At 36.8% G+C, this 25,241-nt stretch overlaps 1 protein-coding gene across 1 annotated transcript; it reads left to right on the top strand.

Annotated features, from left to right (window-relative positions):
* Window positions 1-1,258: 1,258 nt before the first annotated feature.
* LOC136237631 (mucin-like protein) lies at window positions 1,259-25,012 on the top strand. Its single transcript, XM_066027847.1, has 20 exons — window positions 1,259-1,302; window positions 3,452-3,537; window positions 3,616-3,747; window positions 3,827-3,958; window positions 4,021-4,449; window positions 5,060-5,193; window positions 5,249-5,605; window positions 11,564-12,263; window positions 14,471-14,664; window positions 16,107-16,452; window positions 16,512-16,763; window positions 18,104-18,484; window positions 19,048-19,203; window positions 19,262-19,390; window positions 21,615-21,734; window positions 21,830-21,949; window positions 22,007-22,120; window positions 22,178-22,300; window positions 22,403-22,580; window positions 24,609-25,012. The coding sequence occupies exons 2-20, from the start codon at window positions 3,471-3,473 to the stop codon at window positions 24,724-24,726; spliced, it is 4,182 nt and encodes a 1,393-aa protein (XP_065883919.1). The 5' UTR covers window positions 1,259-1,302; window positions 3,452-3,470; the 3' UTR covers window positions 24,727-25,012.
* The last annotated feature ends 229 nt before the right edge of the window (window positions 25,013-25,241 follow it).

Below are 25,241 nucleotides of genomic sequence, written 5' to 3'. Positions count from 1 at the left end.
AGGTAATGCACTAAACAAACAATGTTATTCTAAGCCTATAATACTATTTCCTTCACTACTGATGGTATAGTCAACTTGCTGCAACAGTTTGTATGTAAACAAATCCTCTGGGACCTAATAAAATCCAAGCAACTGTTCTCAAAACATGTGCTTTAGAGATTTGTGCCAATCTTACAAATGATTTTTACACAATCAGTAACTACAAATACTATCCCTGATGACTAGTTCTTGGCAAATGTAGCTCCAATTTTTGACAGGGAACACTTAGCAATTATAGAAGACAAATTTTGTTAACTTTTATCTGCTGTAAGCTAATGATAGTCAACACTTGAGTTTTTTACGTTTTCACTTTTTTTTGTCTAAGTTTGTACTTGTCAGTGTCAATAGCTTTGGCTTTTAAAAATTGTCAAAGCCAGAGGCCAGGGTTTGCCCTCAAATCAGGGCTGTAACCATGGAGAGACACAAACTATAGCTCCATTGCGTGGCCCAGACTATTCAGAAGGTATTAGGCTCACTGTGATAGGGAATACAGCTACTGTACTCAGTGACTACTAGCCCAACCTAACCATTTCCACCCCAAAAGAAATGAACTTCTACAGGCCTGTCACAGCACTTTACAAGTGCCTTGGATTTGGGTTTATATTGAGAAGGCAATCATTATGTGCATGGCTGATACAGCTCAGGGGGGTGCAACTGCATAACAGTATTACGGTTACCCCAGGTATCAACCAACATACATACAAATTTAATGTGTGGTCCAGCTGACAGTTATACTTGATCACAAAAATTCATGTGATATATAGGAGAATTCATCCAGGGTATATATAGTATGTCAGTATTAATGGTGAGTGGGGAAGAAGCCGGCTTTTCCAGTAGTAAGTGAATGATGTTAATGGTGGTATTAATCACAGATGGTGAGATGTGGGACATGGTGTGAGATAAACAAGTGTTCTGGGATACTAATATCTGGTGGGTCTTAATTTTCTTGGTCTTGGTCTTAATTGTAATTAATCTGCGGCTGTATACCTTCCTGACCAAATACCTAGCTGCAGTGCTGTATTTTTTGCATGGTGCAAAACTTTTACAGCAAAACTTCTAGAAACCTGTCAGCCACACCCACTTAAAAAACTCATAATATTATTATCAAAAAGTTTTGCTCCCTTGACCAGATGACGATAGCCAATTTACGTCACCATAGCTGCATAATGAGGTTAAGATTTCCGGTTGACCTTACCGGGTGTGGTTACTAATTACGGAAATTCAATAGAAAATAATTGAACTGACCACCCGGCGGAGCAAGTAGTGAGTATTTTGTTTTGTCTGCCAAAGATTCTGTACCAAAATACCGTAATACTGATAATTCTGGTGCGTTGATATACTCGTTAGCTACATTGCCAAGTTCTCAGTTCCGCGAGAATATAGATGTAAATTTGAACGAGAATAACAGACTATGTGCAAATTTGAACGTTTGTTTACTGGTTACTAGGCGTGGCTCTTACTCAATTTTCATCGTTGACTGACTGCCGGCGCACCTCGCCAGCCTAAGCCGGCTTATAACTATTAAACATGTACATTTAAACCATTTTGCAAGCCGTCCGTTTAAAAAGAAATGTGTACTAGATCACCTAGCTCCAATAAAAAGGGGCGTAGCATCCGGGGCTTTCAAATGCATGCCGGCCGGCGCTGCATTTCGAGTGGTTAATTTAGTACACGTGAGCTCTGCCTTCTGTATACACCCTCCAGTGCCTAACTGGTAAAGCAGATAATAACAACAACAACGTGAGGTCAATATGGCGTCTCTCTTTATTGCCAGCAAGTGATGACATCTTATTGCTGATGGATTTCATACAAATGCAGCCATCTGTGCTACGTAGAGTTCTGCTTGTCAGCAGTATAGCCAGCTATAGTCATGACTGAAGTAGGGATTAAACAGAGGCTGCAACCTTAGATCTTTCTTGGGAGTGAACTTTTCACAAAGTTAACAATGGAGATACAGTCCTTTTCAGCTGCAACCATGCATTTCAGCAAAGTTATATTATAACTAGCACTTTAGGATTCATGGCATTATTATTTTTTTATTTTTTTATTAAGGCTTTACAGCACAATTGCTGAAGGTCTGTAGGACACTTGGTCCTACAGCCTGTTCAAAGTTGTTACAGAAAGTATGCTTGAAAATATGGCCTCCTTGTACTAGTTAGCTATATTTGAAAGTTGCGTATTACTAGCTACTAGTGTACTATATTAATAACTTGCAAGGTGTGTGTGCTAGGTATACATTACGATTGTGGAAATTCATTATGGTTACCATGGCAACCGTAACTGGATCATGTGATCAGCTGTACTACACACTTTAATGATCATCTTGTGTATTTACGAGATGCCTTGCAAGTTCAACTACGTGGATTCTATCATGTCCACACAGTGTGGCTATCTTGCAACTGAACTTTACAATAATAATATCCCGCCTGGATTCCGAGTGACCTTTCAAAGTTCCAGTACACTGTTTGTGGGTACCCCTGTTTGCTGTCCTTATACAACCCATCTCTAAAAGGAATCAATCAACTGCCATTGAGAGTTCCAACTACCAAAAGAAAATTTGAACGAGAGATCACATGACTGCTAATACATCGGCATTCCAGCGAGCACTGCTAAGTTTTGAGTTGATAAACGTCAAGTAAAATGTATAACTAGTCATAAAAAATCCTGGGAGTGAGGAAGAAATTGTAGGTGCGAGATTACAAATGTTGGGCGTGAGAGCATGACCAAATCGTGAGAATCACTTCTAAGGTGTGAGAGTTGGAGCATCTGATTAAATGTCCTCTATAGGTGATCTTTGTTTTGTCACTTTTATATTTCTGTGATCCCTACTCAAATTCAAATGCTCAAATCCCTACTCAAGCCCTGAATATTATTATTGGAAAGTGAAGTGGCTGATCCACAGCCAGCCACTCATTGTTTGCGTTACAAGAATAGTACGAGAAGTGCATCTGCAATTAATCCAGTTACCATAAAAATTACAATTATAGTCAACCCAAGATGCCATATATGTGCCACCTACTTCTCAACACCTATGTGGTAGTGGAGAAAAAATGGATCATGAAAGAGGACATGATACATGTAGCTATTGTAGTGGCAAAAAGGCACATCTCTGGTCTAAGGAACATCAAACAGCAAAGAAATCAAGCCCGTAGTCTTAACCATAGTCAAATGTAGGTGCCATGCAGTTAGTTAGCTCATCAATAGAAAATTCAGTTAATTAGAAAACTTGTTGAAAGCGTTTTGAGTCACTTTGTAATACATTTGGACTTTATTATGCCTAACCAATGCTGCCAAGCTGTCATGAAGGTTTTGTGAACTTGGTTTTTAGGTTATATTTTTAGGAGAAAAGTTAAAATCCTACTATCATGCTGTGTGATTATGGTATATACATAAACATACTTCCTTATTGCAGTTGAAATATTCAAGTAGATATGATTCTGAGAACTATATTGCTGGTCGTCTTCAGTGGCCATGTGTTGGGGCAAGACAATACTACAGGTAAGCTTTGCTACCTAGCTTGTAGCATTGTGTAACAAATATAATACACCAGTTATATAGATTTTTATTGCTTAGTAGTTAATATTACATCAACAAGTCCTGCATTTGCAAATACATCTTCAATGATAACAGCCATGGGTGTTATCAATACAACTGCTGTAATGACTGCTAATTCTTTGATGACCCCAGTTGACAGTACTGATGCTACAGGTAAGCTTTGCTACGTAGCTTGTAGCATTGTGTAAACAAATATAATACACCAGTTATATAGATTTTTATTGCTTAGTAGTTAATATTACATCAACAAGTCCTGCATTTGCAAATACATCTTCAATGATAACAGCCATGGGTGTTATCAATACAACTGCTGTAATGACTGCTAATTCTTTGATGACCCCAGTTGACAATACTGATGCTACAGGTAAGCTTTGCTAACCTTGTGGCATTTAATATACTATAGTACACTAATTGTGTTGTTTGCAGCAGGAGTGAATACATTAGTAGTTACTACATCAGCAAGTCCTGCAGTTGCAGATGCAACCACCATGGTTTTGATGATAACTACTTCTGGTGTGATCAGTACTACTGCTGGAGGAACTGTCGGTTCTTCAATGACCTCTGGTGCTATTGTAACTACAGCTGGAGGGACTTCTAGTTCTTTGATGACCTCTGGTGCCGTTGCTACTTCTGCTGCAGGAAATGCTAGTTCTTCAATGACTATTTCTTCAGTGCTAAGTTCCTCAGGTGCTGCTAGCACTTCTGCAGTAGGAACAGCTACTGGTTCTGTGACAACCAGCTCAGTGACTAGTTCCATTGGTGATATGTCTACAACTTCAATAATGAGCACATTAACACCAACAACCACCACAAGCAGTGTGACTCCCAGCATAACACCCACTCCAGGACCTACAGGTAACTAGTATGTGTTTAAATCACTGTATGTATGTAGTTTTATACATTTTTGTTGTGCAGTATTGGATTAAGAAAAGTAAAGTGTGCTCTATAGCTATGGTACAAAATTTCAGGAGAGGATAATTATCTGTACCTATACAATGTTCTTATACACTAACAATAGTACAGTGAGACATGGGAAGGTTTCTCATGCCCTACTTAGTTGGTATGATTATGATTATGATTATGATTATGATTAGATACTGGAAAGACAGCACTCAGTGCTGGTTACATCCAGGAGGGGGGGGGACCCTCAAAACAAAAAGGGGGTTAATTACAACAAATCTAGTCCAAAAATACAATTATTAAACTGTTCTAGTGACTCTGTATCGATGATGTGATTAGGGAGGTTATTCCATTGCTTGATAGTTCCTGGAAAGTAACTCTGTTGGTAAGCAAGTGTTCTAGTTGGAGGAATTATATATCTGTATTGGTGATGCAATCTAGTTGGATATGGTATAAACCAGGTCACACCTCTGTTTGATTATGAGAAATGATATTTGTTTGATTATGAGAAATAATATTGTGTTAGCATTCTTAAAGATAACCCATACATATTAAATCTTCACAGATGATAGCGTTCTTCCATTTCTTGAGTTCAGTAATCAAAAAATGAAACTAAAAACACGCCTTGATGGAGTCTCTAATACTATTTATATCCCTAATGGATTTCCATTTGGATTGCAAACACACACATTGGCTTATGTAAGTTGCCATAATCTTTATCTTCTAATTCTAAGCATGTTCTTTGTGTACACAGGTTGGTACCAATGGGGTGATCTCATTCAGTAGACCATTCTATTACTGGTGGCCTTCTCCATTTCCTGGTTTCTACTATCTGAGACGATTCCATGTTGTGGCTCCGTATTGGTCTGATAATGACATTCGTAGAGAAGGAGAAGTGTCTTATGAGATAGTTGAGAAAGGAAGAAGTAGTTATGATGATATGTTGTTGGATAGAGTGAATGCATACCTTGCTGCTAATACAATGGCAAACTTTTCTGGTACATTTATGATCCTGGCAGAATGGCGAGATGTCCATCCTTACCCTCATGGATCCGACTATATCTCTTATTTTCTGAGTTACTATCCTGCAATCAGAAGTTTTACAAATCAGGTATACACAACAGACAATGATATTACGCTATACTGTTTTTATGATTGCAACTATTATATAAACTTCATCTTTGTAAAGCTGGTGAAGTTTTAAATCCAAATAAGCTCAAATTTTATTCTCTTATGACTTCTTAATGCAAAACGTCATGAGGGTTGAACTGTGCATGCATGTGACCATATCATAATTATGCATGAATGTAAACATCTTAGGTCTTTATAAGGCCTTCTGGTATACAGGCTCTGCCTTGGCCAGGTACTTTAATCATAATAATCATAATCATAATGAATGCACATATTAAAACTCAGTGTATGAAGTGACTGTCCTGGCAAAACCAGGCCAACCCTAGCTTGCCTTTAACCCATCAAAAATCATTATGCTTAATGGGGGAAACCTCAGTTTAGCATTAGGGTTAGAACTGGGTTCAGCCTTGGTTTCTTCACTGGGTATGGCTCCTTCTTTTTAATAGAGCACTCTTCTTGACTTGTATTTACGATGTAGAAAAGACAGGGAATGGGTAGCTGGGAGCATTGGTTGAACAGTAAGGATCCTGGGTTTGATTACGCTGTGGCTATGAGTCAGCAATTTTTTTTTCTCATTTTCTCTATGTATTTTTGTCTAAGTTTTTGCTGATCAGTGTCAGTAGCCTTGGCCCATTTAAAACTGATGTATATAATCTGTCAAAATCCTATAATGTATTAAGTTAAGTGCTCAAATCAAGCAAGGAAAACTTGATTCCTTATTTCTCTTTACTGGTCATATCACTTCCACCCCACTGCTTCAAAACCAATTTTTTTTGTTATTGATTACTTGTGCAAACATTTCAGTGTTGAGAAAGACTGGCCATCATTTTAGTGCAGCGAAGAAGATATTTCTTCCTGCTTAAGAAAAGGCTAAGTATTTAAGTATTAACTTGTAGAAGACCTTAGATAAGATAACCTATTTGGTGATGCTGTTGCTGTGATGTCTTGGTATTTCCACCCACATCAGAATTGAAGAAGTGACTGATGAGAAATAAGGAATCTATTTTGCTGCACATATAATGCACATATTTTTGTAATCAATCCACATTTCTGGTGAAGTTCATGATTGTATTAAGGAAAGTAAAAATGATGGATCCAGAGACTAAAGACCAGGAACTAGGAATTTAACAATCACATTGATCAAGAACACCTGGAGATTTTCTTTAGTTGTAGCTACACATATGCACTTAGCAAGATAAATGGCATGCTGGTAATAAAATTTTACAAGTACACAGAAAAATTTGGAATTTTCAACTAGAGTAGGGACCATAGCACATTGATAAAAAGTACTGAAACAAGCTGGAGTAGTGCATGATATTAAATCACAGTAAAACAATAAGAAGTGTTATATCCTTACTGTGCTCAAGATACCATAATGGAAATGCACAGTAGGGATATAACACTTCTTATTGTTTTACTGTGATTTAATATTGTGCACTACTCCAGACTGGGTTTCAGGAAATATTGTTCCGATACACAAGCGTAATGACAAGCATAATCCTAGTAACTACAGACCAATCAGTCTCACTTCTGTTGTAATCAAAGTTTTTGAGCGTATTTTGCACCGACACTTAGTTTCTGCTTTGGAGCGTCACCAACTGCTTAGTCCTTCTCAATCTGGCTTCAGAAATAAAAGATCTACTGTAACTCTTATGACTGAGGCTGTTGATGATTGGTCTCAATGTTTAGAACAACGAAGCACTGTACATTGTCTACTGCTTGACTTTGCGAAGGCTTTTGATTCTGTACCACATGAACGCCTTCTGCTTAAGTTAAGCTCTCTAGGAATTCATGGTAAAGTACTGTCATGGCTTAGATTTTTTCTAACTAAAAGAAAACAAAGAGTGGTAATCAATGGTACTTTTTCAGATTGGACCATTGTTACTTCTGGGGTTCCACAGGGAACTGTCTTGGGTCCACTTTTGTTTTTGATTTACGTAAATGATTTGGCTTCTGTTGTAAAACACTCCACTGTTAAAATGTTTGCTGATGATGTTTTACTTTATGCTCCAGCTAACACTCTCAAGGAATGTTCTTCCCTACAAAATGACCTTACTGCCATTTCTTCTTGGGCTAGTCGCTGGCAATTAAAGTTAAATCCCACCAAATGTGAAGCTTTGATGATTACTAACAAATGCAAACCAATTCCATTTACATACTCCATTAACCATCAACCTATTTCATGGAGTAATCCTGTGAAGTATCTTGGTGTGCAGGTAGATTCCAAGTTAAACTGGTCTAAGCATTGCAAGTATGTTGTCAGTAAGGGCACCAAGTCTTTGAACTATTTACGTTTGGTTGCAGCCATGCAGCTAAGTGTGCCGCATACAAAGCTATCATCCGGCCAATGCTAGAGTATGCTGCAGTCGTATGGAATCCCCATAATTTGGGAGATATCCAACTACTAGAGTCCCTACAAAAGCGGGCAGCTTAATGGATCTGTGGGAGTCGCTGGAGTCCATCTACCAGCTCTTGGACCATTTCTTCGAATGATTGTTGCTCCCAACTTCACCTTCCTTCTCTCCAGTCAAGACGAAGTTTCCTTTCGGTCAGTTTCCTCAATGACATATATCACCAGCAAACATCTATTACATTTAATAGTCACTGTTCATTTAATTCCATGGCATCTACCTGAAGTCACCATCTTTCACTAGTCCCTCCACAGTCCACCATTAATTCTAGGAGATATTCTTTTTTTGTCAACACAACTTTCTTCTGGAACACTGTGCCATTACATATCCTTGAAGACAGTAATCGAAAGTCTTTCCGGCATCACCTTTATAATTACTTATGTGTCCAGTAACTTCTTAATCACTGTTTTGTGTTTTGTTGTGTACTGTTTAGTTTGTAGTGTACTGTAGGTATATGTATATGTATGTTTGTTTTTTGTAGGCGGACACCTTGTACAGGCTTTGCCTTTTGTGTACGCCTTCCTTTTTGGTAAATTGATAATTATACAACCAAGTACTAAGAATAATACGAAACGCGGTTAAAATTACGTCATAAATAAATAAATAAATAAATAATTAATAATTAATGTTTGAGAAAACTACGAGGCCTAGAGACATGAACTAACCGGGGATAGATTCGCCTGTGAATGAAGGCACAAACGTATAATCGTCGCTCCTGTTTGTGCTGATGACTTGACCATACGTGTAATTCTATATAACGCCCAGTACCACACCCTTGCTTAATTACTTACATATTGCGCGAAGAAGATTGGCGAAGAAGATTAGTGATGCCCGTGCAGGAGAGCCAGAAGCCACTTGTGTAAACAAGAAGATTACAAGTAAGTTTTTATGTTTGTAACATCTCAAGTCTCCATGCCAGCTGCCAGTGGATTCATTCACGTAAATAAACAATACAAGAAAACATTAAACTGACATATGCCACGCTCTTTACAATAAGCTTACAATTACATATAAAATACAAGTAAACAATTTTGTCTTGTTCAGCTGGCATGGCGAACTTTCTTTGTGTTGGTGTCAGGCAATTCAATACGTGCTTAATCTTTTTTGCCTTCACCTGGCGTAGCTACTAGGCTCTAGTGGCTTGGCTGTCTTCCTTTATCTGGTTCATCTGGCTTGCATATGCCTACAGCATTGTGTAGCTATCTCCTGAAAGTTGTGTATGCATAACTATAGTGTGTCACCCATCACTGTGCCATTGCTACATCACTGATGAACCGTACTTAGCTCTAGTTGATGTTGATATGCATTGCTGTATATTGGCTAATAATTTTTATCTGCATGGTGATGTTGCCTATAATGTATTGCTGCATACAATACTGCAATAATGTATAGTTCTCTCCTGTATGTTTTGTATACATATACTTTGTACACATCACTGTGCCATTTATGCCATACCAATGATGTACTGGCACTTAGCTACTGGTGGCCTTTAGTTACGATGCCACTATTGTGTTATATCTGTCACTACTGTGACATATTGAGTTGATTTGGGGATAATGCATTCACCACCTAATAGCCTCACCGGGGGGCTGTCACGTTGGTGTATGTACTTGGTTGTATGTGACGTGGTCCTAGTAATAATAATAATAATAATAGCTTGTTTCAGTACTTTTATCGATGTGCTATGGTCCCTACTCTAGTTGAAAATTCCAAATTTTTCTGTGTACTTGTTTGTTAACTTTTTTTGTAAATAATTATTATGACTGGTGAACCCACGCATCTGAAATGGCACCGCATGCCCCAATTGTCGTCTGAAAAGTGAAGTATCCATTATGCTTCGTTGTCAGCTTTGTGCAACCCGTTACACAGCATTTCGAATCAAGAACTGTTCGAAAAGCACCTCTGCGATCCACGCATACCGAAAGAAACGATGCCGCGCACCCTGGCTATATCAATTATCGTCTGAAAAGTGAAGTATCCATTATGCTTCGTTGTCGGCTATCGTTACACAGCAGTACGAATGAAGAACTGTTTGAAAAGCACCTCTGCTATCAATATAGCCACTATGACAAATACAGACGATTTCCGTTACACGGAAGGGAAGCCATCACGTGCTATTGGCAAATTGACACTTTTTGCTGTCAGCAAAGATGAATGGGACACAAAGGAGGACACTGGTAAGTCCATGAATAATGCATTGTACGTACTGCGGTATGCCAAAAGGTATCTCTCGGGATGAAGCGACGTCGAACAGTGAAAAAAATCAAGTCCGTAGCCTTAGCCGTTATCGAGTTACGCTTGTCTGAAGGTATCAGTCAGTCAGTCACTAGAAAATTCCATTAAATAAATTATTTTAAAAATTCCGTAGCAACTTGTTGAAAGCGTTTCGGGTCGATCTGAAAGCTTGTTTGGACTTAATATTACCTAACCAATACTGCCTCATTGTCATCAGGGGAAATTGAGGCTGTTTTTTGGGTCATCAGTATTATTTCGTGGGCCACACTACTCCTTTGTGGTCCCTACTATACAGTTACTATCATACTGTATGATTGTCATAATAAACAGTCAGCACCCACACTCTCTTTTTTCTCGGAATCTTACAACAGAATTTTGCCTAGTTCCTTTACACTAATTCTCTCACTAGCTACTGAATTTATAAACTTAATTTAATTTTCAATTTGTTTATAAATTGCTCACATAAGCTGATTTAATGTACTAGTAAAATAAAATACTGTGATCTCTTGGTATACTCTTGGTTTGTGTATTTCTAACTCATCAACTCATCTTCTTAATAGCTTATCCCTCATCTGCTGGATAATAGTCATTTACCAAAGAAAATATAGCATGCTGCATTACATGTTTACTAGTCATTTCCTGTATTCTGCCTTATATTTTGTGCACTAATCTTACTGTTTATTCCAATCCACACAAAAACAGCCAAGCTGTGAAAAAATGGTGTGGTCTTCAAGTTGAAGCATAATTAATAAACCATTTCTTTTGCTTCAATGCTTTAATACAAGTACAGTACACTATTGACCTCAGAGTTTGTTCAAGGAGTAGCTTGTGCTCACTAACAAAACATCAGCAAAAATACCCTTGATCACATTATTAAACACCTAGGCAGGGTATAATACAGCAAACTGATAGTGGGCCAGAGATTACACAGTCACAGTGATTAGCACATGTCAATAAACCATGTAAAAACCTCATGGGTGTACATGTACTTTGACAATTCATAGGTGATTCTAAGGGGGACCAGGGGTCCATGGACCCTCTTGCTGAAAACTAAATTTTGAAAACTTTTGGGGGAAAGATGCAGTATAGATTGGCTTGATTGTTATTTTTAGCATTTTTTCATGCTTTAGCATATAAACTTTTGGAGATTTTGAAGCCTTCAAATTGCAAATATCCTGCAGTCAGACCTCCTACTTTATATTACAGCCATACAACAATAGTAATGCTGTGCTCTACTTAACCTCTGTATATAGTCAGGTCTAGAATTACAACAAAATGTATTTCTCTTCTAGAAAAACACTTATCAAGCAGTGGTGATTACTGATGGATCAGAATCTTATGCAGTGTTTACATATATGTGTGACTTGATGCAATGGAGTGGGCGATGGAGATACCCAACTATCGGATTTAATGCTGCTGGGATTCTTTTTGCCAATCATCCTTTAACAGCTCGAGAAGAGGCCAACAATATTGACTGTATTGGTGACAACCTGCCATATAATAATGTTTGGTACAAAATAAGTGCTGATCCTGAGTTGTTTGAGCAGTTGCGAAAGCAGTGTCTCTCATGGTATTTCTCAGACATAGAGTCTTATGAGAGTAGTGAAAACCTTGCTGATTTTAGCAAAAATGAGATTGCATGTCCTTGTAGTTCACGACAAGCATGGTGGGACAGGCGGTTTTGGTACTTCACTAGAAAGGATGATTCATTTTGTTTTATTGAAAGATGGCCCAACTCCTTTGGTGGAGCACAAGAGTGTTGTTATTCAACTTCTAGTAATTCATTTGGTGCACTAGTTCTTCAGGGAAAAAGTAGTGGAGGATTGCTCAGATATCATCCATGGTGGTCATGGACAATAAACTATCCCAACTACTTGGAATATGATAGGGATCCTCAAGAGGACTGTTGTCTCAGTAATGTGGGCTTTTGCAAGTTCTATCAAGAGAGGAGACCTCCAAGAGATTGTACAGGATATGTTCCTCAACGTAGAAGTAAGTGCAACGTGTTGATATGAGTTCTCTGCATAATTATATGCTTCACAATACATACTTGAGCCTGTTGCATAAAATACCCATTAAAAAACTTAATAGACTCCTCACTAAAACAACTGGTGTGGAATGCTGAGTAACATTGGTTGAGCAAGGCTGAAAATTAATGCTGTTAATCTCTCATAGTAATAGCATTAAATAGCATCAAGGCACTTCCACTCTGACAGTAAGCATGGTATCACCATAGCTAGTTCCCATCTGAGACTTTGACACTTTTAAAAAGCCAACCCACTGTTACTTGATGATGATCTGCAGACCACTGGCCAAGTTGGTGCCAACTAGGAAGGCTACCTATAGTAAGTAGGGAAATGTTTATGTCTTCTTCACCAGTTGAGTACTGGAAGGTGAACACAGAAGGCAGAGCCTGTGAGAGGTATTTACCACTATCCTAGATGACAAAATTATCAAGGATGAAATAGCTTTAAACTAGGAAATAAAAAGCTTCATTTCTTCAATGCAAAAGATATTGGCCTTGTGGTATTCCTTTCATTTGTCTTCTCCCATTTTGCTTTATATAGTTTCCAAATCTGTCCTGTACCCTCCATTCCCATGTAAGTACTGATCGATGGAACACCAATGAAAGTAATGTCTACAACTGAAAAATTCTGAAGGGGATATCAATAACAATGCACACAGAATAGTAAGATTAGTTGGGCTGTCATGAAACAGAGTGCTCATGTGTATTTTTATAGCAGTTAAGAGCAAATTTTGATGCATAGTTTACTTTGGTGGAATAAAAACTGCGAAGCTCCCATCATAAAAGTTCATCAAACAGCATGCTAGCTAGTACTGTTTAGTTAGGTTTCCCCCTAAAATTACAAGCACCACCTAAAGTGCTGTTGTTAAATTAGAAGCATGATGCATGATGAAAATCATTTTTATGGACTAGTTTTAGTACATCTACTGTAACCTCAAATCCAGCATTATAATTCAGAAACACTTACAGATGAAAGTTTTAACAATTGCCAAAAAAAAGCACCAGCTTGCTTAATCACAGTTGCAAGGTTATTGACCAATTTTACACCACAATAACAAACTCACAGTTGGGAAAAATGATTCTATGCCCCTAAACAATCAGAACATGTCACTATATCCATAACAGTATTGTAGTGGTTATTCATCTGGTTCCAGATGCTGACTTATACAGGCTATTCTTCTGGCACTCACCCATCATAACTCAAGTATCAAGCACACTAGTTGTATGAAGGTAAGTTTTGGTGAGTTCGAGGAGAGCTAGGGTTGGAGCATGTAATGAGTGTCCTGGCAAAGCCAGGCCAACCTTAGCTCTCTTCAAACTCACCAAAAACTTACTTTCATACAGACAGTGAAGGGTGTCATTATGCTTAACAGGCAACTTGACTTAAGATTAGCATTAGATTTGGGTCTGGTTCAGATTTGGTTTCTTCTTCACCTGGTCTTCTTACTATTTACAGGTTACTTATTGAATTGCATTTATAAGATAGAAAAAAAGGGGAGCTGGGTAGCTAGCAGCGGTAGCACAGCTGGTAGCATACTGATGGTCCAGGTTCGAGCTCCAAAGTTTTTTTTCCCATTTTGCCAGCCATAAGTTTTTTTTTATGCTATGTACAAAACTGGATAAATAGTCCCTTCCTAACAATAGAGCATGTCATGGCTATGCCCCTTACTGATCCAGCTGCAGTTTTGCTGTAGAAGACTAGACATGGAAAATCATGCTCCGTGCTCTATTGCAAAGCTCACTTATAACAGGCAGGGAGATCAAGATACTCATATAAAGCAGTCACAGCCACATAGCTATTGCATATGCCACAACAAAAAAGTTAACAAGCTAAGAATTATTAATTTAAGGTTCCAATAATAAAAAGTGTGAAATAAGAGATATGAATTATGGTAACCATTGCAACACGGCTATGTGAGAAGATTCCTACTTTGGAATTGAACAGTTGGTGGTAACATGCCAAGGTGGAAATTTTTCCATGCTGTAACAGCTATGATCATTTATTATGTCTTGTTTCACTACGTTTTATTGCTAGAACCCTACTTCATTTTTAATTGCACTAGTGTGATTAGTTTTTCAAAATAACATGTAAGAGTTGGTTGCAAAATGTCCAACAGCCATAGAATGATGTCACCAGTTGAAGAATTGTATGTTTAATTTCTTTCTATTGTAGCTTGGGGATGGGGAGATCCCCACATCACCACCCTTGATGGCCGCAGATACACTTTTAATGGATGGGGAGAATATGTGTTATTGAGGACAACCAGTAGTGACTTTGAATTTCAGGGAAGAACACAATTAGCAAATAATTCAAATGCTACTATATTCTCTGCCTTTGCCATCACAGAAGGCAATGATACTGTTCAGGTATATAGTAGTAAAATAACTATGTATTAAAACCAGTAGTAAAGAACACTGTGCAACAGTTTATAATAATTGTGTTGACTAGTATGCAAAAAAACACATTATGTAAACATATTTATTTTGCTGCTAATGAAATTTAAAGTTTTAAATTTTTCATGTGGAGCTTTGCATGTCACCATGCAGGTGCTACCATTGTATGACTAATGCTGTTTTCAGAGTTTTTGTCAAAGTATGCAAAAAATTCCTATCATAAACTGTAACAGCTATACTAATGAGGCTCAATACTGAATCCTTCATGCAATTTGCAAACTTAAAAGTGCTTATGAGGTTTGACGGCTCCATTAGAGCATTTTGAGTATAGGCGTATGCTGTATTAAAGTATCACATTTATTCATATACAGTGGAACCTCGTTATCCGAACCCCTTGAGACCAGGGGTGGTCCATAAGTCTGAAAAGTCCATACCTCTGAAATTGTGTAGAAACAGCCTTAAAATATCATAAAGAACAGTTTAAAATTTTCAGTATTATCAGCTACCTTAATAGAACAGTCACTACTCTAATAGAGCAGTCATTTCCATAGTTCGGTTAACTGAGAATCCAGGTCCGGATAACTGAGATTCCACTGTAGTAGCTTTATTCCTGTGAATGAATTTAGTGAGAGCATTTATATAACAGAGGTGTAGGAATATATTTGACTTATGGGTACCCAATGGTAAAGCTGAAGACAAAAAAAAAAAAAGGTCACAAGTATGACTGTTTTATTAGAGTCATTGACTGCTCTATTAGAGTATCTCGATCTTTTCAGTAATATATGGTACAGTGTGCTGACACCCGTTAGTTACGCCACTGCAAATATTTATGGGTGCCCAAGCACCCATGACACCCACGCTTCCTATGCCCCTGATATAATTTGGAATTTTCACTTGCAACAATAAAACACATCTTGAAATAGGCCATTTACCATGTGACTCACTACAAACAGTTGTGTCTCTCAAAAATTTTTAGCCATCATACAACAGTATGGAAAATTGTATGTAATAAGTTTGTAGTTGTCTAAGCTTTGTGAAAATTTAAGTGACAAAATTTACCTTATCTATTTTACTTACTAGTGCATGGTATATCATACAGTATAGTAGTACTGTGTATTAGGGATCATGGAGGTTTGCACTTTTTCATAAAAATACTGACCGGAAACCAGCTTCTCAATATGTGTTTTGGCAGTTGGCATACCACAATATGCAGAATGCATGCATTGTGTTTGTCCTCTTTTCAGTCATTTGTGTCCCCATATTTTGCTGACAGCACAAAGTGTCAATTCGTGCTGGCATGTCATGGCTTCCCTGTGGCTACATAAACACCTGGTAGTTACTTAAGAATCAGATAACTTTGGTTTCATTGTTGTATGATTTCTAGTGACTAACTATTGTTTCCTATATGTACATAGATTGGAATAAACAGTACTGCTGAATTTACGATTATAGTTAATGGTGTTGATATGTCCAACGACTTGACCTCAGTTGGTGACAACACCACGTCTTCATCAGCTTTTGTTGAACGGAGCAGTAACAATTCCATAGCAGCGTCATTTCCATCAGGAGTAGGGATAACCATTAACATTACAGCTGGATTGTTAGTGTATACTTTAGAAGTTCCACCATCTCTTGGAGGAACCACTTCTGGTTTATTGGGTAACTACAATGGTGATGATTCTGATGAGTTTGTGTATCGCAATGAAAATATGATTTCAAATTTGTCATCTGATGCAATGATACACCAATTTGGACAATCATGTGAGTAAATAACATTTATAAAGTGAAACATGTTATTTAGAATTCTGCTAATATTCCAGGGCAAGTCAATGATGCTGAGAGCCTATTCACATATGGACTTGGGGAGACTACAGCTACATATTCAGTTCCTGATCATGTTCCACCATTTTTGGATGAACTAGTGATGTCTTTAATGGGCAACTCGACTTTAAGAAATATTTGTGGTGATAATGTTGAGTGTTTGTTTGACTTTAGTCAAACTGGTGATGCTGATGTTGGCATGGCTGCAATGATGTTTGAAAACCAAACTATGATAGAGATGCAGGATTCTTGTAAGATTTGTGTCTCTGTGTGAAGTTACATATTTAGTAGGTTGTTTAGAGATGTAACAGTCTGTTAGGTCATGTCACTCTTTCTTGGAATAAAAGACTTTCACTTATAATTGTGAATGCATCAAGTAAATTTCAAGAATAAAACATGTTTAGAAATCCCGAGAACAAGTTCTTGAAGTTAATTTGTCCTACACTACATCGACTTTCATACACTGTTTTCACATATTCATACCTTTGGAATGGTTGGTCCTATTGGCAAAACTAAATGGCATCTTGCTGTACATGATGTAGCAAATCTGTTGAACTATATTCCAAGTCTGTGCACTATAGCATATAAAAGTTGTTGCCATTTGTATTTTAATAAAGAATTTCAATGAAAATATGTTAGCAGTCAAAATTTTACATGATGCCATCAATTATTACATTAAAATTCAAAACTTAATACTGTATAGCTAATGCCTTGTGTAGTGATATTATCAAATAAAAAGGAAAAAATATTGGGTGTGAATAATTCCTGATTTTTATTTGATGTATTCACAATTAGTTTTATCAGGTGGACAATGTATTAGCATAGCAAAAGTTAAATTATGCAATGTGCCTGGATATCTATTGTAGCTGAAGAGATAAGATGATACCATTGTATAATAACTGTCAGAACATCCAAAATGACTTTTATCTAAGTACTTTTGTGCTTAGTGTTAACTGATGTCAGAGAGTACCGTGTATGTACTAAGTTTTGAGGGATGTAATTTTTGTGGATTTCGCAGTTGTTTGGCCATCCACGAAATTTTCATTCTTGAAAATTAATGGGTAGCTCTATGCTTTCTATAGGTAACATCAGGTAAAAAGAGAGTGACTCTAAAGAGTAAAACTGAAAACCCTGAAAATTGTCAATCCACGAAAATTGTGTACCTTAAAATTCTGTACTTATACGGTATTAAAAATTCAAAAGTAGCATACAATAATAGTACAGTTACTACTATTTTAGGAAATATTGTGGTGTTATGTATAAATATTGTAGTATCAAAATAAAAATTGATAGCTGCATTTAGTTTAGAGATACAAAATAATAGGCTGACATTATTAGCTATGTATCTTTAATTTTACTTGCCCTAGAGAGATTATTGCTATCAGTCCATCTAATATCATTAATTTTAGATAAACTCAATTACCAAATAGTTGTCAAGGATATTCCAGGTTGACGTGAATGGCCATAGTTACATAGGTCACACATATCTAAATCTTTTCTAGTTTAGAATGATGTCTCGCATGTATGTGGATGATAATGACATACCTAAGTGCTGTATACTGTATGTTTTTGTATGTGTTTTTCCTTACAGATAGTTTCCCTCCAAACATAACTGCACCAGAAATATTCCTGGCAACAGTTGGGAACGAATCAGTATACACATTTACAGTTATTAGTGATAGTGATCATAGTATTAATGTGACGGTATTACATGGAGGGGAGGATACGTTACCTGATGGTGTGGTATTCAATGATCTTGATGGTGACAGTTATTCCATAACATGGAGTGCTGATAACTCTACTGTACTAAATCTGACAATAGTAGCTAATGATCCCAGTAACGAAAATGTTTCATCAATGTTCATTCCAACTGTTCATTTGTGTGCTTGTGAGAATGGAGGCAACTGCACCACTAACGGTTTATTGAACACTGATTTTACATTTGTGGTGTTGAATTGTGAATGCCCTGAAGGTAAGTGTACAGGTACAATCTTTGAATTTCTTTGTTATTTGTTTTTGTGGGATGTATACACCATACACCAAGACATGTGATAGTGTTTCAGGGAAGCAAGTGCAAACCAGCCGGATGTGGTCCAAGAAAATATTTTTGTAGCTAAAATTGGCACATGAAATCTGGATTACAGTGTAAATGCTGGAAATACTGAAATACTTTGTAGTAAACAGCTCGTACTGGCTTTGCCTTCTGTGTTTGCCTTCCAGTACCTTACTGGTACTGATACAACAAACTGATGCATGACATAACGTGTCACAGCAAAGTGATTTATAGCATGCAGAGCAACAATCCTTGCCTTCAATTTGTAGTGTTACTTTGTACTACTGGAGGAACTAATCACATGTGAATGGTGTGTGTCATGAGTCAAACAGCAACATTATGAGTGGTTGCACAAAAGTTGGACTGCTTACATTCCCTTACACTATGTGGGTATTTGAATATCATCTATAATACATGACATGATATACTCCTTACACACTGCGAAACATGTTGAAAGCTGAGTTGAACATATTTACATACAGGATATGATGGAGAGTTCTGTCAGAATGATGCTGATGGTTGTGACATAATATCATGTCTTGAAGGTCAACAATGTTTTGACTACCGTGCTCCACTGGTTGGAGCAGAATGTTCTTGTCCTAGTGGATATGTTGCTGGAAATGGCTCTAAATGTGTTGGTGAGTGTAATAAAATTTGTTACCAACAAATTGTTCACAATTATTTTATCCACAATAGACATTGATGAATGTAATGGCAATTCCACTATTGTATGTTCTCAACAGTGTGTGAACACTCCTGGTAGTTATCAGTGTGACTGTTATGATGGATATCAACCTATTGATGTTAATGCCACTCAGTGTGAAGGTAAGTCTTATTCTTATAACATATTTGTTGCCAAATAAACCCTCTTTCTTAACAACTTTACTACTGAGTTACGTATTGAGCATTGTGGCAAAGATATAGGTTGAATTTATTGTCACAATGTTTAGATGTCAAGGATAAAAATTTCTATGTGCTTAGTTTAGTACCTGTTATTATTTACAAGTGCACTTTTCTGCTTCTTGTTTCTTGTGGAAGTCAGTAAAGCTCAAGTAAATGTGGACCTACTAATAAACAATAGATTTTTTAAATGCCAAAAGTTTTTAGAGGAATTTTCATGATTATTAAACTGAAATGAGTGTTTTAATTGCATGAGCACAGTAGGGAATACCTTCTGTCCCTAGTGGGAAGGATACCGTTTACAGAATACTTGGTAGACATCTATATAGCTTCATTGCAATGGACCTTTGAAACCATGAAAGTAGGTTTTATAATATACTTTCGAGTGCTGTTTGGATTTATGATTGACAAGTTTTCAAGTATGCAAGTTTTGTCTCAAATCTTTGTTTCATGTCTCTTGGTTGTTCCGTAGTTTTTTATTTTTCTAAAATGTATAAGGAAAGCCATTCCAGAGGCATATGCAGGACGGGTGGTTTCCAAATTTGGTAGTGAGTTATAGATGTAGAGGTTTGAGGACACCCAGCCCCCAGCTACTGACAGATTATGTACAATAAATTGCTTCAAACTTTACTAGACTCATGAGATACTAGATTCATGAGAGTGATAAACTGTTATCAATAATATGCTTGGTTCCCTTTTTTAAAGTCCTAAATGTAAATGTTAATCAGCTATATGTACTGGCCAAGTTATGTAATAATCTGAATGACCACATTTTCAGTTTCTCCATTTAAAGCTGAATATTTTTTCATAACTAAACTTTAAATTTCAAATTGATCTTAGAATTTTAAAAATTGTATTCCATTATGAATGTTCTATTAGAGTAGTTTGACTGCTCTATTAGAATACACCTGACTGCTCTATTAGAGTATCTCGATTAGTAATGGTTTTTCAATACATAACCTTGTTCTCTCTGTGAGAAATTATTGTACAAGGTTCCTATTACACTGTAGCTATGTCCTGTTTTTATAGCTAAATTGTGTGTATTCAGTTGTGCTGTTATGTTACTAAATGCACCCTTGCATTTCCTTTGGGCCAGTATATTCTGTGCATGGTGACGTAACATGAAATTTCTAAAGTAAGCACTTCCCTCTACCTGTACATGTTCTTAATTTAAAAGTATTTTTATAGCATTCACAGACCCATCCAGAGGGAATGGGGGCATATGCTCCCTTCCCACCAAAGAAAAATCCATACAAATGTTGAGATGCTCTAATAGAGCAGTCAGTCAAATACTCTAATAGAACAGTCATGGCATGTATATGTAACACTAACAATCCTCCACACTGCATAGGCGGCAGAAAGGGGGGGCCCTCAGTCTGCTGAGGGAGGCTTATCCCCCTTCAGAATGATATCACGCCGAAATTATCCTTCTTGGAGTGGGGCTGAAAACCGTGATAAAGATCAAGATACTCTAATAGAGCAGTCACTCTAATAAAGCAGTCACAGTATTAGAGTAGTGTGTAGTGAGCTATGTAAAGATTTTTATGTAGTTTATCAGCTATAAATACATAGCTGATGAGGTGGGCAGCTATTGTCAGCTGGTTATGACCTTTTTTTTTTTTGCTCTCACCTTACCAAACCAGAGACAATATAGTTCCTCATTTCCATAAGTCTGGGTCAGCCCAGCCCCCCTTCAGCTACTTCTTCCACCCCTGTTCCACAGTTACTGCTGAGTGTAAAATCTCACACCTGTTGCATCAACCTATGGACACATGTACACTTAGCTATGTAGTCTGCTAGAATTTTTGGTTATTATTCTATGACAATTCACTTGAGGCTCATAACTGAACTCATGTTAGAAAACATGATTTATACTAGAGTCACCTTACTTAATAAGTTCAGTTATGAATCATATTAATCAAATACCTATAGCTTCTGGGGGGCATGCATTCCAGATCCTCTGCTTAATATAGCTACCTACTACCCTGCATGAACATGGTGCACCCCTTGCCAAACCTTGGCTCCACCCCTAAGACCTGCATCAGTACCCACAGTTCTACATGCTTATTTACACAGCAATAACTGGTCACTCATAGATAACACACTATTTTATTATACTAAATCATATGTACGAAACATGGTTTTCTAGACATCGATGAGTGCACGATGTACAATGATTGTCATCAGTTATGTACCAATACTAATGGATCTTATGAATGCAGTTGTAATCCAGGATTTATGTTAATGAATGATAGCAGGACTTGTGCAGGTATGTATTCTGGTGAAAGACACATACTTTTATTAAGATTGTAATTCTGTCAATCTGGTCGGTTGCTTACAGTTAGCATTTCACTTTATCTTTAGCCGTTACTGAGTGCACTAACTCAACATGTGAAGAAGGATGTGCCTATATTAATATGACTAATACATGTTTCTGTCCACCTTTTTACCAAGTAAACCCAAACAATTCAACAGATTGTATTGGTGAGCAGTAATTTGTTACCTTGAAGGACGTATGCTATGTGGCACACATTACTGTAGATATTGATGAGTGTGCTGAGAATGGTACATGTGATCAGAATTGTACAAACACTGATGGTTCATTTAATTGTTCATGTGATAGTGGGTATGAGTTAGACGGAAGGAATTGTAATGGTAAGACAAGTATGAAGCATAACAGTTGTTTAAAATTATTTGGTGTTGACTTTGCAGATATCGATGAATGTTTAACTGGTGTTGCTGAATGTCCAACAAACATGATCTGCATCAACACAGATGGTGGTTATAATTGTAGTTGTCCTCAAGGAACAATGCTGAATGGATTAAATTGTGATTGTAAGTATATTAGTAAAACATTTAATTTTATCTATACATATAATAATTTTTCATACAAACACTACTGTATTTGTTTGGTCAATAATACCATTATCTTTGTAGTGGTAAATGTTACAATTCCACCAAGAGTGTTTACCACACCTCCAATGTCTCCAAGTGTAACTCCAACACCGCCACCAGAATCAGATGACGATGGACTGTCTGGTGGAGCTATAGCTGCTATTGTAGTTGTGTGTACATTGGTTCTGGCAGTTGTTATCATTGGAGCAATATATTTCTGGTTAGTTGTTTTGTGCTTGTACACCATATATGGCACTATTGTTCACCAATTAAATGTGCTTGCACACCATAATAACTATTTATGATATTGACGTTCGAACATCTTTATATCCTGTATAGTATAGTTCTGTGCTGTTTTGGAAAGTAAATTGTTTCTGTATACCTGTGTATATGTGTATATGTGTATATGTGTATATGTATACCTGTGTATATGTGTATATGTGTATATGTGTATATGTGTATATGTATACCTGTGTATATGTGTATATGTGTATATGTGTATATGTGTATATGTGTATATGTGTATATGTGTATATGTATACCTGTGTATATGTGTATATGTGTATATGTATACCTGTGTATATGTGTATATGTGTATATGTGTATATGTGTATATGTGTATATGTATATTATATGTGTATATGTGTATATGTGTATATGTATACCTGTGTATATGTGTATATGTGTATATGTGTATATGTATACCTGTGTATATGTATGCAGTGCCACAAAGTCTTCAGGTGATCATAAAATCAAGTGTAGTTCTAGTGGGTTTCATTGGTTTCCATAAACCTATTAGCATTTTAAAAATAATATAATGCTTTAATAGAAAAGTTGGAGTAATTTGAAGCCAAAAATTTTCTAGGGATAAGTTTATGACTAAATTGATGCCTTTAAAAATAATCATCATGTTGCAATTTTTTGCCTCCTACAAATTTAGAGAGTGTGCTTGTCATAGCTATGACCAGCAAAACTGTTCTTCTACTTTGAATTTGAAAACCATGCAGTCACCATTTGGTGGTAATTAATAGAACTGACTCAATTAATTTTGTCCTTGCCTACGAGCTCAACTCTAGCAGCTTTAAATTGTTGTGGCTTACAGTAACTAACAACAGAACAGTGGAAAGCAAAGGGTCAAGGGCAGCAGAATGCGGGGCCAGGGAGGCATGTGCACCCCTCCTCCTCCCCCCCTCCCCAAATTTGTAAAGTAGGGGGCAGTATCCATCAACAATGTCAACAGTTACAAGTTGCAGCAACATAAATGCATGACAAATATGCACATCAAAAATGTCAGCAGGTGCCATTACAAGGGTAGATATAACATACTGGACAGCTAAATGACTTATACAAATTTATATACACAACTTACAGCTTAGTGAATCATGTGATGCATCCTATGGGAATCAATTCCTATACTTTTGCATACACAGTCAAAGTTCATGTGAGAAATTGCTTTAAAATTTGCTCTATTAGAAGATGTAACTAATGAAACTTGGCATAATCAAACTGTTTGTAGGCCCTGCTACTGCTGGGCATTAAAAAGCTGAACATTCTGTGTCAGAATACTAGGCTGTTGATTGTGCAAGTGGCCCCCCTCCCAATCATGGACTACTGCTTCCTCCACCTCTGGTATGGGTCAGTCTCCCAAATGATATACATTCTAAATTTGGCTCTCAGATTTCATATTCGATTCAACTTCAACAAACTTCACTTAGCAAAAACCCATGCAACTAGTTTACATTTTCCATATTTTCTGTAACAGCTAGATTGATTGCAGAGGCATTTCTCAAAGTGTTCTTCATTTGTAACACTGTGTAACAGCATGAACATAGCTGAAAATGAAGTGTCATGTCCACTTCTTTTTAAGCCAGTAATTGATAGTACCGAAATAGTAAACAAATAAGTACGAGGACTTTGATTAGGAATTATCACAAAAAAGCAGTAAAACAAGGAATAATTAGTGCCTACACCTACAGATTTACAGAGTAGTGGACATTTAATCCCTACTTCAGTCTATATGCACTAAATGCATTGAATGTCCACAAGTATATCTGCGACCTTCATTGTCTCACTACAATTTTTTTTTGCGATGAATCCTAATCAAAGTTTAAATTCCTTGTATTTGCATAGCTTAGCTTCCTAAAAAAAATCAGCAATTTGTTAGGCAATTTATTGCTTTAAAATTCATCATAGGCTCTTTAACACGCAAACATCTTATCTTGCATTTTATTTGTGATGTTTCTTTCAGGGTATCAACAACTAAACAAGGGAAAAAAATAACCCCAGAGGTTGGCAACCTCATTAAAGAAGACAAAGCAGCTGACTTACAAATGGAAGTCATGTCAAATGATGAAGAAGATCCATAACAACACTTTGTGATATTGGTGATGTTCCTGGACTTTTTTTTGCAAACGTATGCATAGTTATTTTTGTATTCCACAGGTAGTTAATATTTTTCTATGATTTGCACGTAGCTACATGTATGTACTGTAAGTGCACACAGTTCTGTTCATTAAACATTCTAAGATACAAAATAAACAACTGGTTGTCATGTATGAATACCATGCAGTATATGGTGCAAAGCCATGCAATGGAATGACCTAGATAACTACTAGACTATGCACATATTGTATGCAGTTAAAATATTATTATATAGCAATAATGATATAGTGCCTCTACAACCCTGCAGTATTTTGTTTAGCACTGAAATAGTATCATAGGTAATATGAAACACAAAAATGACATTTTGAAACATCAATATAAAAACTAAAGGAAAACAATACATGCACTGTTCAGATAAATCCACACTACTAGAGCCGTGCCATTTCATAAAACTGAGTTGACTATATGGTAACGAAACTGAATTAACATCCCATGGCCA

This window comes from Dysidea avara, chromosome 11 (assembly GCF_963678975.1).
Source record: "Dysidea avara chromosome 11, odDysAvar1.4, whole genome shotgun sequence".
Taxonomy (NCBI): domain Eukaryota; kingdom Metazoa; phylum Porifera; class Demospongiae; order Dictyoceratida; family Dysideidae; genus Dysidea; species Dysidea avara.
This window is presented reverse-complemented; position numbering and strand designations above follow the sequence as displayed.